This window comes from Colias croceus, chromosome 2, assembly GCF_905220415.1.
Source record: "Colias croceus chromosome 2, ilColCroc2.1".
NCBI classification, from domain to species: domain Eukaryota; kingdom Metazoa; phylum Arthropoda; class Insecta; order Lepidoptera; family Pieridae; genus Colias; species Colias croceus.
This window is the reverse complement of record NC_059538.1, coordinates 10,250,486-10,268,591: the sequence shown is the minus strand read 5'-3', so window position 1 is coordinate 10,268,591 and position 18,106 is coordinate 10,250,486. Positions and strand designations below refer to the sequence as shown.

The following is an 18,106-nucleotide window of genomic DNA, read 5'->3' as shown; positions in this document are numbered from 1 at the left end:
AATATTTGATTTTATCTAAAACTAGCTGTGCCCCGCGGTTTTACCAGCATTGCTCCGCTCTTGTTGGTTTAAGCGTGATAACATAGCCTTCCTCGATAAATGGGCTATCTAACACCGAAATAATTTTTCAAATCTGACCAGCGGTTCCTGAGATTAGCGCGTTCAAACAAACAAACAAACTCTTCAGCTTTATAATATTATAGTATAGATATAAAAATGAATCGCAAAATGTGTTGGTAAGCGCATAACTCGAGAACGGTTGAACCGATTTCATTAATTCTTTTTTTTTATAATATTCCTTGAAGTAGGTACGAGGCTGGTTTTACTGGAGAGAAAACGTAAACATGTAACACGGGCGAAGCCAGGGCGGACCGCTAGGAATAATATGGAATCAAGAATCATTTGATGGGTAGTGACTTCTTCTGTTTAACAGTAACAATTTTTAACAGACAGTAAACTCAAATAAAATAGAAAATAATCAATAATCATAAATATTATCATTATCTTATATTAAACAATATTTTTTCATGTTGCATGTTGCATTCTACATAGATAAATCATGTTTTTTAAGGCTGTGAATTATTTGCACACCTATTTTTAAGTCTATGATATGCTGTGCATTAATCTTAAATTATAACTATATTCATTAAAATAATATATTTATATTCATAAAATTTTTAAGGTTGTAATAGAAATAGATCCAAAAAGCGCCAATACCAAAAATACGTAAGTACAACAACTTATTTAACTAATTGAGTGTTTCCTGCAAAATCACAACATACTAATTTACAATTATTATTTATAGGCAGCCAGATATTGACACAAACGTAAGTATTAGATACTCCTTTTTATATTATCACTAGATAAATGTAAAAAAAACCTTCAAGCCATTTTTGAGTTACTACTTAATATCCCTACCTATAGTTAGGAAGTAGAGCTAGAAAAAACATAGGTATTTATTTAATTATTATTCTTAAAGTCGCTTTTTAATTTCAGATCCTGGAGTATGAAAATAATGCAAGTGAAATTATAGATGAGTAAGTTGTCATCTACACTTCTACACTAATATTATAAAGAGGAAAACTTTGTTTGTTTGTTTGTTTGATTGTAATGAATAGGCTCATAAACTACTGGACCGATTTTAAAAATTCTTTCACCATTCGAAAGCTACATTATCCACGAGTAACATAGGCTAGGTTATATCCCGGAAATCCCACGGGAACGGGAAATATGCGGGTTTTTCTTTGAAAACGCGGGCGAAGCCGCAGGCGGAAAGCTAGTCAACAATATTAGTGCATCTGAAATCAAAGTTCTCAAATTGCACGTTAGCCAAACGCGCGTTTCAAAACGCCCAATGTGTACTTACTCTTAACTCATGTATACCTATACTAATATTATAAAGAGGAAAGGGTTTGTAATTACAAACCTTTCCTCTTATCTTTGTACATAATTATGTATGTATGGTTTTCACGCATAAACTACTCAACCGATTACAATGAAATTTAGCACACATATATAGAGGGTAACTTGATTAACACATAGGATATCCCGTTTTACCCCGGACATCCCGGAAAAATGAACTATGCGGGTTTTCCTTTGAAAACGCGGGCGAGGCCGCGGGCGGAAACCTAGTTACAAATAATTTTACGGTGAATTTATCATTTAAAATTTAACATACCAATTGATATTTTATCTTGGTTATGTTTTTTTTCACATCGTCGTGTAGAATGTAGATCTATTATTAAAATTGATTTACAATAATTTTAAATTAGTTGTTGTTTTTTTTTAATGTTATTATCGTAAAAATGATTTGTCTGATATGAGTCAGCGTAGATTACAAAATAATGATTGTTTAATTATTATAAACAATGTAATCTTTATTACCCATATATTTTCAGTGTTGATTCATTGCCTTCCAATGAAAATGTGAGTAACTCAACATCAAGAACCAAATAACAAAACGAAGTCATTATAACGTCTACAAATATTCTACAGATATATTATGCATATTGCATAATATTACGTTGTTAATGAGTTACATTTATCAAAATTCTTCACCTTAATACTTAAGATGGGCATCTTAGTAATAAAGGTAGTACTTATTTAAAAGCCAGAAAGGGTTTCGGATCACGTAAAAGACGAATACAGCCTAATCTTGCAGTCCTAAATGACTAGCAGTTACTTTATGGAAAACATCTTATAAGCAAACAAAAGAATATCTAGGTACATAGAAATCGCACCTTCTCTTTGCGTCTAATTGAGGTCGAAACACGCCTCCTTTTAAGAACAAAATATTTTAAGATGTTATAAAACATCATAAATATTCAAGATTCGTTCCGATCGTTATGTACTTTGTATAACAAATATTTAAATTAATTAAACTATTTCGCTTAGTTATTATACTAAATTACTTTAATTAAAGTATCATCCTTACTAGGTACATACTATAAAACAAAGTCGCTTTTTCTGACCCTATGTCCCTTTGTATGCTTAAATCTTTAAAACTACGCAATGGATTTTGATGCGGTTTTTTTTAGTAGATAGAGTGATTCAAGAGGAAGGTTTTAGTATATAATTTATTACGTTTTAGACAAAGCGGGCGAAGCCGCGGGCGGTAAGCTAGTTAGTAATAAATACTATATAACAATTCTTTTAAGTGTATATGGTAGTACGTGTTTACTCAATAATTGTAAGTATGATATGTAGTAACTACTATGCAGTCACTATTCCACGCGGACGAAGTCGCGGGCACAACTAGTAATATTTGTTTCTTAGTAAAGAGCTTTGATGAAATAATTATACTATACAAATTGTAATTAATTATAATCGGGAGTTTGATCGAAATTCTAGTGAATTTGACTTTTATTATGAACTAGCTGTGCCGCGCGGTTTCACAAGCATTGCTCCGCTCCTGTTTGTCTTAGCGTGATAATATAGCTTTGCTCGATAAATGGGCTATCTAACACCGAAAGAATTTTTCAAATTGGCCCAGTAGTTCCTGAGATTAGCGCATTCAAACAAACAAACAAAAAAACTTTCAGCTTTATAATATTAGTATAGATAAAATAATAATGCCGCGGTCGGTAACCAACCGCATAATATATTTAGTTGTAATCATGTCTGAGCTTGACAATTCAGATATTCCTGTATTTCCGAATGCAGAATTTTGTGGAGAGATTTGTGGGAACAATTTTTGGTGGAAATAAAGAAAAATTAACCTAACAAAAAAATGTTCGTAGAGTGGTAGATAGAGCTTCCATCTTTTGAAGTTGTTTTTTTAATAGTAGTAATAGAGATGGTACATATAAGTGAATTTTTTCCATACGGCATTCATGGGAATCTACACTAATATTATAAAGCTGAAGACTTTGTTTGTTTGTTTGAACACGCTAATCTCAGGAACCTGGACCGGAACAATGCGGGCAAATGGAAAAACCGCGGGGCACAGCTAGTTACTTATAAAAATTTACTATCACGAATGCAAACAACATAATAATAACTTGGTAAAAAGGACAAGCAACAGAACCGACGAGCTTAAAATTTTTTTAAGGTAAATCTGCGAAGAACGAGAAAAATAAAGTCAGCATACAGGATCCGTCATTCCAGCGAATCGACGTCTTCCTCTGAAATGTCTTCATCATCAGCTAGTTCAGATTATGAGAAGAACCCTGGAAACCCATACACACTTCATAAGGACAAGTATAAACAAAACTGGATGTGGAACCATAAGGTTATATTATATAATAGATTATTATTATCTATGACCTTAAAAATATCCGCTTATGCAAGCTTGAATTCATCGATATTAGACAATTAATACAAAGAAGTTAATACAGTCAATATATTATAAACACCTAAACCAATTTTTTTAATAAACTCAATTGGACAATGGACATTGGATATCCATGATTCATTTTCAAATAAGCATTATTTTTATAGTAAAAACTGAAAAGTTTTTAGTTTTTAGTAAAAATCATTGTTATCTGAATCGTTAGCGCAGCATTCTATTTAATTATTTAATATTGAATTACCAATTTTAGATGGACGGTGACCACATGAACGTCAACCCTTACGCGCCAATTTTCAGTAATTATGGACCATCCGGCACTGCGTTGTTCTTTGGAAGAAAATGGTGGTATTTTAATCAGGTATTTCTTTTTAAATATTATAGAAAAAAATAATGATTATTATGCACTCATTACAACGAGTACCAAGTACCAAGACCGTGTGTTAGTGCTCATTGTTAAGAATTTGAGCTCTAAAATAGTGTTTTCTGTAAAGGCCGCCATCTTGAATTTAGTGTGACGTGATATAATTATTATAACCAGCATAGTATAGTTTATATTCAAGTATAGGAACATATTTTTATATAAAAAAATTGATATGTTTCAGGATGACTTCAAACCGTTAGAATAAAATCAAGTATCAAACTCAAGTAATCTAAAAATAAAACAGCAGTTCATCAACCGTATACGTTTTATTTATTTCTGGGCAAGTTTCAACGAAAAAACACGTATAAAAATTAATGAACGTACCGTGACATTTTGGAAAACTTTTCCCGAACAGTGTCAAGCAATTTTCTTGTACGAAGGGATTTTTGTTTACGTCATTCAATAATAAATATATATTAACAATAATAACAATAATAATACCTAGTTCTTTTATAATCATGATGATAATGAACTTTCTTTTAGTTTTTCTATATACATTCTTAATCTAGACATCCAATTATGAATGAATGTATGAATGAAATATTCTTTATTGCACACTAAATATAGCACAGTCTAACTCTGTACTCAACACACACAACTCTACACTCTGTACTCTATAGTCTATAAAGAGTCAGATCAGTTTATATTGTTATAAAGCGGTCTTATCGCTATGAGCGATTTCTGCCAGAAAACCCGGGAAAAATGAGGATAGCATTATCGTGATGTTAATTAATATACAATTTCGTTTATAGATATAATATAAAGATATTTGCTGGTGAAAGATATTTCATTCATAAGCAAAAATATACTATTTTGCTTATCCATAATAAATAATAATTTGTTTCTATTAAGTCTAAATATAAAATTAATTTATTCCAAAATACGGATGGAATATATTTTATAAACAGAAACGGACAGAGAAATCAGTTTCTTTATTGTGAAAAGAAGATTTTAACATCGTATCGCGTACAATACACGCCTTTCTATTCGTATTGGTGCATTAAATTTAATAAGGAACGTCACACACTGAAATATAAAAATAATATAGCATTTTTTAAATATGATATCTCAATAGTTATAGGAAATGTCATTTATATTTGAACTGTTAATAGTATTTTGATTGTATGTGCATTTTTAATTCTTAGATGTTCTTTTAAAAGATATTGGATTATTTCAATTTTAAATCTTTAAGGTTTAAGTTAAGGTGTGTAAAGTGAAATCATAAGAATTAAATGCTATTGATTTTGTTCGCATTATTTACATTTTATTTGAATTAATATAAAGCCTGTAAGTAAAAAATAACGATAAAAGTATTATCAAGAAAATAAATCGATAAAAGAAAATTTCCTTCAAAAAAAATAATATCTTAGTGTAAGCTTACCTTTACAACAATTTCCTATTCTCAATTTCTCCAGTATTTTCTGTGCACTACAAATGTTTTGAAACGAATCTTTTCTAGTATTTCTTTGCCTCTGGGTAATTGAAGAGCATACGGTTCAATTAATATACAGGTTTATTTTTTACTTGGTTTCTGTTTAGTTAATAAATTAAATAAATGTTTATATTTATGGTGAAATAGTGTCTTAAATAGATTTGAAAAATGTACTTAGTTGCTTCTTAAACTTCTTTTTTCCCTACCTTTATTGTTTTATTATGTACTCTTTCATTATATTTTATCTAGATTTTAAATTCATCGAGAGCAATATCCTTATTCTTTTTAAAAATCTACTATTTTTGGTAAATTAAACATTTTCAAACTTTATATTCAAAATCGTCGAAAAGATTACTTCTTAAATCTTTTAATATTAAAGGGATAAATAATCAGATTTACTCTCACTTTACTCCAAGATGTTCTACACTGTAGAAGTCTACAGTCAATACTCTATAGTATAATAATGAGATGACTAATCCAAACGTAAATTAACCCCTATTCCCATATCACACACTCCTAGCGGAATTTCCCGCACACTGCAATTCATTGCTCTTGACAGTAATTGATAAGAATAAAATCGAAGCATAAAGCTTTGTCAAATAGAATGCGTTAAGCAGATGCCGCGCTATAACGCCAAGATGTAGAGCCATTTCAGACTAGCGAATTTTTTTGGCTTCAGCATACGCGCTTACACGCGCGCTACATAAGGCGCTTCTAAGAACCGGTCTCTTATAAACGGACATATTTCGACTTGTTCGCTCGAACCAGTAGTGTCATGTCAGTATCAACATGGATTATACGAGCATAGAAGCGCGGCAACGCTCAAACGAGTTGAACGTGTGACATAAGGCGAACAAGACGCTAGTCGGAAACCACTACTACGCGGTAATAGTCTTGCACGCTATTTGACGGTATATTACCGTCACGACGTCATAGCGCGGCGTCAGTTTAGCGCTCTGACGCGCGCTATGTACGCTTTCTATCTGCCAAAGCTATAAGATGAAGCAAAAAATGTGATAGATCGACGGTACTTTGTACGGACGTCTGCGAAACAAGATGTTCGCTAAATTTGCTCTGATATGTTGCTAATGTTATGACAGGAATATTGTGGAATATTGTGGGTAGGTAAGTTCTAATAATATAAGGGTTTAATCAACAATAAGAAAACAGATAAAAAGGTTTATAGAAACTTTATAATCACAATTCAAAGTGCTCAATCACAATATACTAATTCTCAAATGAAAATTGATATGAAACGTAATAAAATATCGATATTCGATTGAAAAATGAGTCGTCTGTTTTCTATACTTATTTCTTTATTTAAAGGAAAATTATTGTAGATTCAATTCAATATTGTCTTTTTAATAGACAGAAGTTTTCACAACAATAAACAAAACAAACTCCCAATCCTAAAGCATTAACCGGCCCAAAAATATTTACTTTACACCTTTCGATTCCATTTAGCCACTCCCCGATACATTTTACTTCCTGTCTTAAATGCATGGCTTTTAATTAAGGTATTTTATAAGGCTTAATTTATTTATTTTACATACATTTGCCAACCAGGAAGATATTGAGCCAAAACTATAAAATAAACTATCGTCCCGCCCGCGGCTTCGCCCGCGTTTTCAAAGAAAAACCCTCATAGTTCCCGTGGGATTTCCGGGATAAAATCTCCTTTATGTTAATACAAGTTACCCTCTATATGTGTGCTAAATTTCATTGTAATCGGTTCAGTAGTATTTGCGTGAAAGAGTAACAAACATACACATACCCTTCATCGTCAGAAACTTTCGCTTTATAATATTAGAAGGATTTGCCAACAAGGACAATACTGAACCAAAACTATAAAAAAATTACTAGATGACCCAGCATTGTATTTTTGACATACATTGTATTTTTTATCCATATAGAAATATTTGATGGACAATTCCTGTGTTTTTATTAATAAAAATAGCTGTACAGTTTTAATATCACCAATGTATTTTTATTTTGAACTGAAAAAACTGAGCTTAGAGTCAAACGACTGTGGTTCGGAAACCAATTAATCTATACGAACCTAGACGTGGTCATGACAGTTCAAAATAAAAGTAAAAAATAATAATCTTTTTGTTTACAAGAATGCTCTTGTTACGGATACGATAGAGTTATTTGAAAACCAAATCTCAAAGGATATAAAAATAATCAATGTTATCTAGTATCTAGTAATAGCTATACTTGGAAATTGACTGTTTGTTTGTTTGTTACGCTTTTGTGAAACCGCTATACCGACTTGGATGAAATTCAAAAAACAATGAAAAACATAGAGTTCTAATATCGGCTACTTCCTTTAAAAATGTATCCACTAAAACCATGAAATAGGGGGCGAAGTGTTATGCCCCAAAATGTTGATAATTACTATGTATATCCACAGGCAAAACTGCAGGGCACAACTAGCCATACAATAAAGTTACAGGTGATCACTGAACCAAGAAATTAATACGGAAAGTCGTAGAAATTAATTTGCGCAAACCCGATTTTAGGCGCTTCCAAACTTTTTAATCATAACCAATCAAATTTTAATAAGAAAACTTTGATTGTTCATGACGTAATTCGTTATCAAAACTATGGAGTACAGAATGGAGATACAGAAACTTTGGCTTGTTATTTTTGTAAGTTGGTATTAATAATTGAGTTATTTTGACGTTATTTTTGTATCATTTTCGTCGCTCTTGATTGAGGTCAAGTGTTGTTCTTATTAAGAATATAAATTGGATGTAAATATAATATTGTTATGAAAGTAATTTTTAGCATTTTGGGAGCGATGTTTTACGATGGATTATGTTTATTAGAACCTAAAGTTAATCTTACAATATACTTACATAGTGTATATTTAATAATAATGTTTTATTTTAGATTATCGGATATTGTAGCGGAGTTAGCTTGAGAAGTCAACTGGACTATAATATAGCCGTAAGATCTTTACAAACTATTACAATAGATAATATATTATAATTATCACCGACAGCAATATATTTAACGTTATTAAATCTTCAGAAAACACGTGCAGAGAGCCAAGGCATATACAATGATATTATTCCATCGGTAAGTTTATACTGGTATTTACTTCAACTTCATTGGCATATTTTTATAATATAGTAGACTATTCAATTACTCGTAATGAAATACTTCTCGAAACATCCATCAAAAATTTTCGTTAGCTGGTAACAAAAATATATAAAAAATAACTTTTCTATTATCGTATAAAATTCAGAAGCATCAGTTATTTCCAAGGTTATTTCTAATATTAAAAACAATAAAAAAAACAAATTGAAGAAATTCCAGACAGATTAAAACTTTCAAGCAGAAGCATTAGGTACAGATAAACAATAGCACAGATAAATAATACTCAAATAACATCAAAATATATTTTCCAGAGACGTAGTTACTACCAGTTCGATCCTCGAGAGGTGTCCCACATTGTTGGAGTACCAGGCCTACCCAACCATTTGCCTGAAGCTGAACCAATCCTCCCGGGACACACGCTGATCAGACCTTCCCTAGGAATGCTGAAGTCAGCCATCAAGTTTCCACATCAGGAATTAGAGGATGGCGCTGGCGTTTATGGGAATATAGATAACCTGGGTATAAGGTAAACATCGAATTTTAGAAAATATTTAAATGCTGTTTTCTTTGTTTTCATAAATAATGACATTCCATTCCAGTCAATAGTACTTCTTTAGGTGATAACACAAAATTTCGGCCTTTATATTGTGCTTGTTATATGAATCATAGTGCAAGTGGCATTTTATGTGCAAATAATGTTATTTAATGTTTTATTCAATTTCGAAGATATTGACAAGAATTTAACAACATAAACAATCTACATTGAATCAATAACGACATACGTTATAATTGCTTTTTGCATATAACTGAGTTCCGAGTTGCTGTAGTTAAGAAATAATTTACCATAATATAGATAAGAAAATTGTCTTGGGTTTAATTCTACCTACTAATCGTCCTTACTTCTAAACTGTTTTTTTATATGAATTCACTTCGTTATTAATTAGGTAATTACGTAGTAGATACTTAACTCTATAAGAAATAGGGTATTTATCGTTTTCAACTGTATAATTTAATTTCACCTTTGGAGCAGTTACCCTGAAGTTGTCATAAAATTTTACAATGTTTAGTGCCCTTACGCACTAGCGGTTAACCGCGGGGGCGGCTAACCGCGCGGTTAGCCGCTTTCCCATTTTAATATGCAACCGCTTTTATGATTAGTGCGTACAATCATAAGCGGTTGCATATTAACCGCTAGTGCGTAAGGGCACTTATGTCAGAACTAAAAATATTCTATAAAGAAAACTTGAGTAAAGTATGAAGTGAAAGAGAATAACTTCTATTTTCATATCCGAAGTTTTATAAGTTATAGTGTTACCTCTGTACGTAAAACCTTACAAAGAATTGCGTTAAGTTTGAAAGCTGTGCAAACTTTTGGAATGAGTGAAGTTGTTACATTTCGCAGAAAATGTTAGCGACCTTTTTCTTGAATGTACATTAATAGAATCTATATTTAAGCTTCACTAGACATTGCATAGTAAAATAAATATAATAATTTCCTCCAACATGTCAATTTAGTTAATTTTTAACTGTATTTTTAACCCCTATCGCCTGGATTGCCCACTTGCTTCACCTTAGAACCAAAGTTCCCGGGTTCGATATCCGGGGCTGACTAAAAAAATGGCACGGTCTGGCTGAATATAGAAATCTGATCACTTAATTGTCCTTACAGAAAATGTATCAGCGAAACAGATGTTTAATATAGAGTATACCTATAGGGGATATGAGGCTTCACTTATTTACTTCTATAGTAAACAGAATATACAGATATATACAATGGGTACTATATTATATTTTAATAAAGATTTTCCAATAAAATCCCCCATTTGCTCAACTCGAAAAGCAACCTATATTAAATTTCATATTTCTTGAAGGTACGACGCGAAAAATGAACGAGTCCTGAATACAGGATTTCGCAGAAGTACATCGGATTATATTATGGTACGACATCTTCATAAAATGTATGTCATGTATTTATAATGAGCAGAATATTTTTAGAGAATCGGTTATGTCATATTAAATAGCTTCTTTTTACTTCGACTTACACCGACTACTCACCTGCCTGCAGCAGGGGCAATATTGCATTGCCTTAATTGGCTCCTTAATTGTGAAGTGTATAGGCAAGCAGGGGCAATTTAGAGAACAGCTGAAATTGCTCCAACCGCCGAGCCACCGATATTGTTCCAGGCTATATTGTATTAATTTGAAGGTTAAATTAAGAGTTGAAAGTTCTGAATGGTGAATTTAAAAATATAGTAATAATACGGAGCTACTTCGTAGCTGGATAATCTTTACTATAATATGATTTTGAGTATCATTAAATAGAATAAGTCAAACAACTTTTTTCAATGGCCAGCAAGATGCGTCCAAGATATCTATTATTAAAAAATAATAAACATTACAGATATTACCAACAAAATCTGAACGCAGTCAACCAAGGTAATAGGAACAATTATTAGATTCTTATAAAATATAGAAGTATTGATACTTTTTAATTTTTAAATTAATCTATGTTTGAAGATTTCAGATCGCATCAACTGTTTTAGATGTTGTAAGTTATTGGCATAGTTTATTAATTAAAAAAAATAAATACTTAGATAGAGTTTGCCAAGTGTAGGAAGTTTTTCTGCACTTGTATTTATCGGTTTTTTGGAAGAATACTATGATTTTATATAAATATTAAATTAAATAACTAGCAAACCGGGCGAACTCCGTTTCGCCACCAGATACACCTTTTCTTTGCTATAAACCTCACGGAGCCCGAGACCTTTCCAACGAATGCAAAACCGTGGAAATCGGTTCGTGCATTCCGGAGTTATAGCGTCAGGAAGGAAAACCCGACTTATTTTTATATAGTTAATTGCTATATACCTACTTAAAGATGTAGTGTGAGTATTGAGATATATTCTCTATCTCTAGAACATTCTCTATTATTTTTATACAAACCTGGGGTGGGCAAGTTAAAGTACGTAGAAAACATAATGCTCTACAAATAAAACTATATTATTTTAAGAAAGAAGGGCATGTTTTTATTACTTTACAAAAAATTTAAAGCAATTCAAAGAACCCTTAGAAATCTTTAGAAGGTAATTTAACACTTATTTTAAGACAGTCTAGGTCTTATTTTAGTCCTTCCACGAATTTCGATAAGATAATTCTTCGAATATTATTTATGGTTACATATTAATACAGACTTTGAATGTAATTTAATTTCAGGATAGGCAAGACTTTCAGAATAAGTTATTGACAGCGATCCATAAACTTAACATCCCTTTTAACAAAGGGTAAGTCTTGTAATAAAAGCATTATTTATATAGGGAACTACTTCATACATCTATGAAATACCTATATAATAAATTTAACTTAATAGGTACCTACGTTTCAACTTTTATTATATGCATCATGAGGGAACAGCGCCAACTATTTTGATTCAATTGACCTTTCATCGTTTTGATACTAAAATACTTACTAATTTCATGACAGAGAAGAGTAATGGTTCATATTTAATTTTAAAATCAGATGTATATGCATATTTTACGAAATTTTAAATGTTTTTGTTAATTGTAGAAAGCATTATATTTTTATTTAGCTAAAATGTAATCATAACATTTTATTTTCAGAAATTTTAAGATATACATTGCGTCTGTTAATCCAGATGAGGTAAGTATCAACAGTCCAGTAGTAAAAATAGTACAATAATTATTATTGAAAAAGAAGAAAAATCTTATCATTTATTGTAGCTGAAAGAGCGAAATCTACAACAAAAAATATAATGATTACTTAATTGTAAATTTTATTCAACGATAATCTCTAATTGAGTTACTTACGAAACTTACTTAAAAAATTAAAATCTCTCTGTAATAGAGCACTATTCCAAAACCAGACAATTATAATTTATCGGCAATTATTAGAGAGAAACACAACTCAATTCATTATCTATTAATTATTGTACTTTAATTGTCATCATTTTACAGGAATCTGTAACAAATAAAGTTTTAACCAATAAGTAAGTCTTTATTTTTATACTAGTGGTCCGCCCCCGCTCCGCCCGTGGTACATATTTCGCAATAAAAGGTAGCCTATGTCCTTTCTCGGATATCAAAATATCTCCATACCAAATTTCATGCAAATTGGTTCAGTAGTTTAGGCGTGATTGAGTAACAGACAGACAGACAGACAGAGTTACTTTCGCATTTATAATATTAGTATGGATTCTTATAATTGAATCTATACTAATATTATAAAGCTGAAGAGTTTGTTCGTTTAAACGTGCTAATCTCAGGAATTACTGGTCCGATTTGAAAAAAAAATTCGGTGTTAGTTAACCTATTTATCGAGGAAGGCTTATAGGCCTAATTAATTATAATATATTAATTATTACGTATATTATCATCACGTTAAGACCAACGGGAGCAGAGCACTGCGGTTTAAATCGCGGGGAACAGCTAGTAATAAGATTCTTAAACAAGTGATAACTGCGTTAAAAACAACCGACTTCAAACTTGCACTTGCAAAAATGCCCATTAAATAAAAACTACTGGGCCTATCCGAATAAAATTTTTATGGGGCCAATTCGACACCATCCCGCATCGAACAAAAAAAGAATCACGTAAATCGGTTCAGAAACCTCGGAGTAATCGGTGTACATACATAAAAAAAATATATATACCGGCCGAATTGATAACCTCCTCCTTTTTTTGAAGTCGGTTAAAAATAAGCGGATATTTTTATATAAACAACAAATTAATGAAAATTTTATAAATATTATTTTTTATTATCTACAGCAAATACAAGGACCGTTATTGGGGACATATAGGGCATAATGAGGTGCAATACTTTTTTATATATTTTAATATAAAATTGTTCTACTAGGTAATGTAATAAACGAAATCGGAGGAATATGTAATATATTATGAAATAGATAAAAACCTAGATCAGCACATACGCTTTATCGAGGTGTTTTACCTATTTTTGTAAAAAAAAAATGCTTAAAACGAAGTCAAAAGTTACACAGTTTTTACGAATCTGAATCTTTTTTATTTTTCAAACCTTAAAAATAATAAAACTTCATTTAAAAACTTCTTCATCTCAATAATAACCGAAAAATAAATGCTTGTGAATCTCAACATATTTATAATAATTTGAATATTTTCAACAATTAGCATTATAAGCAGAATTCATCAGTATGCAATTATATTCAAATGTATGAGAATACATGTTTGTGTATTTTAGGTATACGACGAAAGACCGAAACGGTAATATACTTTTTATAATATCTTCTAGGTACATATAAGTTATGTATTTTTTCTTTCAATTTAAGTATTTATTTAAGCATGCGTGTAATATTATTTTAGAATTAATATATGCACTGATTGACATTTTTAACTTCTAAAGTTATTTTTATATCACTCAGCCATATATTTTCTAATTTTCAATGCTGAGTTTTGAAATCTCTTATTCTCAGCATTCAAGATCTACGAATGTTACGAATGATGTTACGAATTTTTACGAAATATAAATTATTCGACATTCTTTTAACATAATATGAAGATATATTATAGTTCTTAAGTACACCTTCATCTTCAGAAATAATAACATATTTTATTGAAACACGTTATAGCTCACATCGCAAATCTGATGTTATGAGAAATTTCGATTTGCTGAAGAAAAAGCCAATATAATATATTATAATGTAGGTACTTAAAAGGCCATATAAATTTAAATTGGCCTACGCACAGGCACTTTGCTAACTCTGCCATGAAATAATGGCTATCTAAGACGTATCTAACCCTGTAATTTTAAAAGGATATTTTTTACTAACGAACTAGCTAACGAACCTTTAATAAACAGACACGCCTTTTTTAAATGACATTAACCATTACAGTTTTAAAACGCTTGTAATAACTTCACCTGTTTGTATGTAACCGACTCTACGGGCAGATTTAATTCAAACTCTGTACAGTGTACACCTTATCAAGGATCAATGACAATAATTTCACGACTTATTCAAGCTTATTGAAGCGCCTATTTATCTTACTACATAGATATTTAAAATTGATATTCATTACTGCCAACTACTGCCAATATAATAACTACACCCCTCTTTGATTTTATTTAGCGTTGACATTTTCAGTTTTTTCAGCGCAGTTCGAAAATAAACTTGTAGGTATCTAATTCGCAAACGACGTTTATCTAAATTACTTCCCCTTCCCTAAGAGATCCTTAATTAGGGTAAATGTAAACGACTTTATGGTGGTACTGTATTTATAATTAACATTTAAAGACGGTTTAAGGGAAAACAAGTGATTTCCCTTGTTTTTTCGACGTTTTATTGCATGTCACAACTGTTGTGTAATGTAACTGTTGTGTAATGTAAGTGTTGGCTTATGGTGTTGGTGTTTCTGGTACCTACACCTTACCTATAGTTATCATAAGGCTTTATGCAGTTACGTGGCAAATACAGTTTTGTGAATATTTAGGTGATAGATAATGGACCATGGACATGACGATCCATAACACTGGTCTTCCTACTGTAGTACACATAATTAACAGTAGCTGAATAAATGTATGGCCCATGAGTTCTTTCTTTCCATGAGTTAGGTACCTACCTAGTTCTTTTGTATTAAAATAATCCATACTTATTTATACTACGTACAGCATACTACTACAACTCACAGAATATAAAATTCAGAAATCTTGAGGAAAACGCTTTACTATTTTTTTAATCATGTCGTGTTTTTACAGATTTGTTCCAGTTCATTCTAAAGTAAGTTTACTAAATAATACATGTATTATAATTATAACTTATTTTTCATTAACGATACCAAATCTATACCTATGTATAAAAATGAAACCCGTTTTCCGTTGTCACGGCATCACGCGTGAACGGGTGGACCGATTTCGATAATTCTTTTTTTATTATATTCCTTGAAGTACGAGGATCATACGAGGATGGTTCTTATGTAGAGAAAACGTAAATTGTACCACGGGCGAAGCCGGGGCGGACCGCTAGTACTAGATTATAATTATTATTTTGCTTACTCAATATTAAACCAATTGATTTTACAGTACCTTTACAACATACGCGAAGGTAGCAATTATTTAACTACTAAAGAAATACTCAGAAAATATCAGGGACTAGAGAATCATTCGACGGATAGTTCAGAAGAAATAACTACCACGACAGTTCGACCAGTCATTAAAGATGATAAAAAATCGGACAAAATGAAATGGTTTTTAAGCTCAAAAGTGAGTATGGTAGTTTGTACCTAGTCACGATGGGAAATCTTTATAATAGCGATTGTACTGGGAAAAAAATCCTATCCTATCCTACTAATATTATAAATGCGAAAGTTTGTGAGGATGGATGTGTATGTGTATGTTTATTAATGTTGCAAATACTACTGAACCGATTACAATGAAATTTAGCACACATAGATGGTAACTTGGATTAACACATGGGATAGGTTGTAGCCCGGAAATCCCACGGGAACGGTAACGAAGCGGGTTTTTCTTTGAAAACGCGGGCGAAACCGCGGGCGGAAAGCTAGTTTTGTCTATAAAAGGGTCACACAAAAATTATTTAATGAAGAAATACATAACTAACTGGATCTATAATTAAAAAAATAATAGTGACTTACGGAATTTTCAGAACAGTTTTGACCATATTACAGTGAACAAAAACGCACCGGACCATTCAGAATTTATCCCGGGAGATACAAAAGAAAAGTTGAGGCAATGGTGGTTTTTCAGTCAGGTAAGGTATTAATAACTGGCTGTGCCCCGCGGTTTCACCCGCATTGCTCCGCTCCTGTTGGTCTTAGCCTGATGAAAGATACTTAGTCTATAGCCTTCCTCGATAAATGGGCTATCTAACACTGAAATAATTTTTCAAATCGGACCAATAGTTCTTGAGATTAGCGCGTTCAAACAAACAAACAAATAAAAAATTATGGTCTAAAAAGCTGTTAGTATTTTTTTAATGTTTTATATCCATAAATACTATTATTAGATTCTAAATCACATTTTTCTTTTGCAGCAAGACTACAAAACATTTTCAGAAGAGAGATGATTGAGTTGAAAACTGAACAATAAATTATTTAGACTCAAGAGTGTTTTATTTAATAGCTTTGTTTATTTAGCTAATATTTGTATGCCGATCGTACACAATGTCTTTTATTATTCCTTAATTTCCAAATTTTACGTTAGGCTTTCTTTCTGTTTCTCCCGTAAGAAACTTCTCCTAACAAATGTATTTATTTGTAAAAGTATAGAAGAAAATAATATCTAAATGGGACCTCGCTACTTTGTGCCATGATCGAAATACCATTTCACAATAACTATTATAGTTTTACTAGCTTTCCACCCGCGGCCGCGGCATCGCCCGCGCAGTCAAAGAAAAACCCGCATAGTTCCCGTTCCCGTGGAATTTCCGGGATAAAACCTATCCTATGCCCCGGGGTAAAAAGTAACCTATGTCCTTTCTCGGCCCGTATCAAAATATTTTTCTATACCAAATTTCATGCAAATTGGTTCAGTAGTTAAAGCGTGATTGAGTAACAGACAGACAGACAGAGTTACTTTCGCATTTATAATATTAATATAAAATAATAATTATAATTATAGTATAAACACAGTATTACTATATTTCCTACAGTATGGCGACGAATGTACTTGTGCAGAGAAACGGAGGGGAAATGGCGGGGGGTCGGGCGACGCGGGCCGCTTAATGCAATCACGCTGAGTTTGCATTAACTATCGCGAAAGGACGACGCAGTCGTATTTTTTGTGTAATAATTTTATTATACATAGGTGCTTACATATTCTATTATGGCGCGCAAAAACTGTTCTGTTTTCGGATGTAAATCTACATTGAAATCCCAGAAGGAAACAATATTTCAGAAAGATTGTATTAATTGTATCTGTTGAATTAAAATCAAAGCTATGTATATGTTGTCCTCATTATTTTCTAATCACATTGTACATCCCAATGCGCATGCATTACTTAGTTAAATGGTATATTATACAATTAAGAACATCCAAAAAAAAAGTAAATCTGTAATTATAAGTATATTTATGAACAAATAATTACATCAGATTTAATAATCGCAATTATTTTGAATGTACATATGAATAAATGATTTCATCATAATATTAATAATCACAATTGTTTTATTTCCCATTTGTTGCAACCCTAGCATATTTTCGTGTGGCAGCGTAAGTACCTACGCTGGCGGCGGCATCGCGCGACATCAAAGGCGTTTCCTTACTGTAAGAAATAATATTGTAATACTGTGGTATAGATAAATTAATTTCTTATTTATTTTTATGCCATCTAGCGACAATATTAGAAACTATTTAA

The 18,106-nt window shown here is 31.5% G+C and overlaps 2 protein-coding genes across 2 annotated transcripts; both read left to right on the top strand.

The window, feature by feature from the left end:
- The first annotated feature begins 3,116 nt into the window (after positions 1 to 3,116).
- LOC123700478 lies at positions 3,117 to 4,471 on the top strand. The gene is made up of 4 exons (XM_045647708.1): positions 3,117 to 3,146; positions 3,551 to 3,730; positions 4,041 to 4,148; positions 4,393 to 4,471. Exons 1-4 carry the CDS (start codon positions 3,117 to 3,119, stop codon positions 4,414 to 4,416), a joined length of 342 nt encoding a protein of 113 aa, XP_045503664.1. The 3' UTR covers positions 4,417 to 4,471.
- A 4,331-nt stretch (positions 4,472 to 8,802) lies between these two features.
- LOC123700471 lies at positions 8,803 to 16,829 on the top strand. The gene is made up of 14 exons (XM_045647695.1): positions 8,803 to 8,838; positions 9,060 to 9,274; positions 10,620 to 10,686; positions 11,150 to 11,184; positions 11,266 to 11,296; positions 11,962 to 12,029; positions 12,366 to 12,426; positions 12,720 to 12,751; positions 13,530 to 13,572; positions 13,978 to 14,000; positions 15,490 to 15,511; positions 15,814 to 15,993; positions 16,397 to 16,501; positions 16,784 to 16,829. The coding sequence occupies exons 1-14, from the start codon at positions 8,803 to 8,805 to the stop codon at positions 16,814 to 16,816; spliced, it is 951 nt and encodes a 316-aa protein (XP_045503651.1). The 3' UTR covers positions 16,817 to 16,829.
- The last annotated feature ends 1,277 nt before the right edge of the window (positions 16,830 to 18,106 follow it).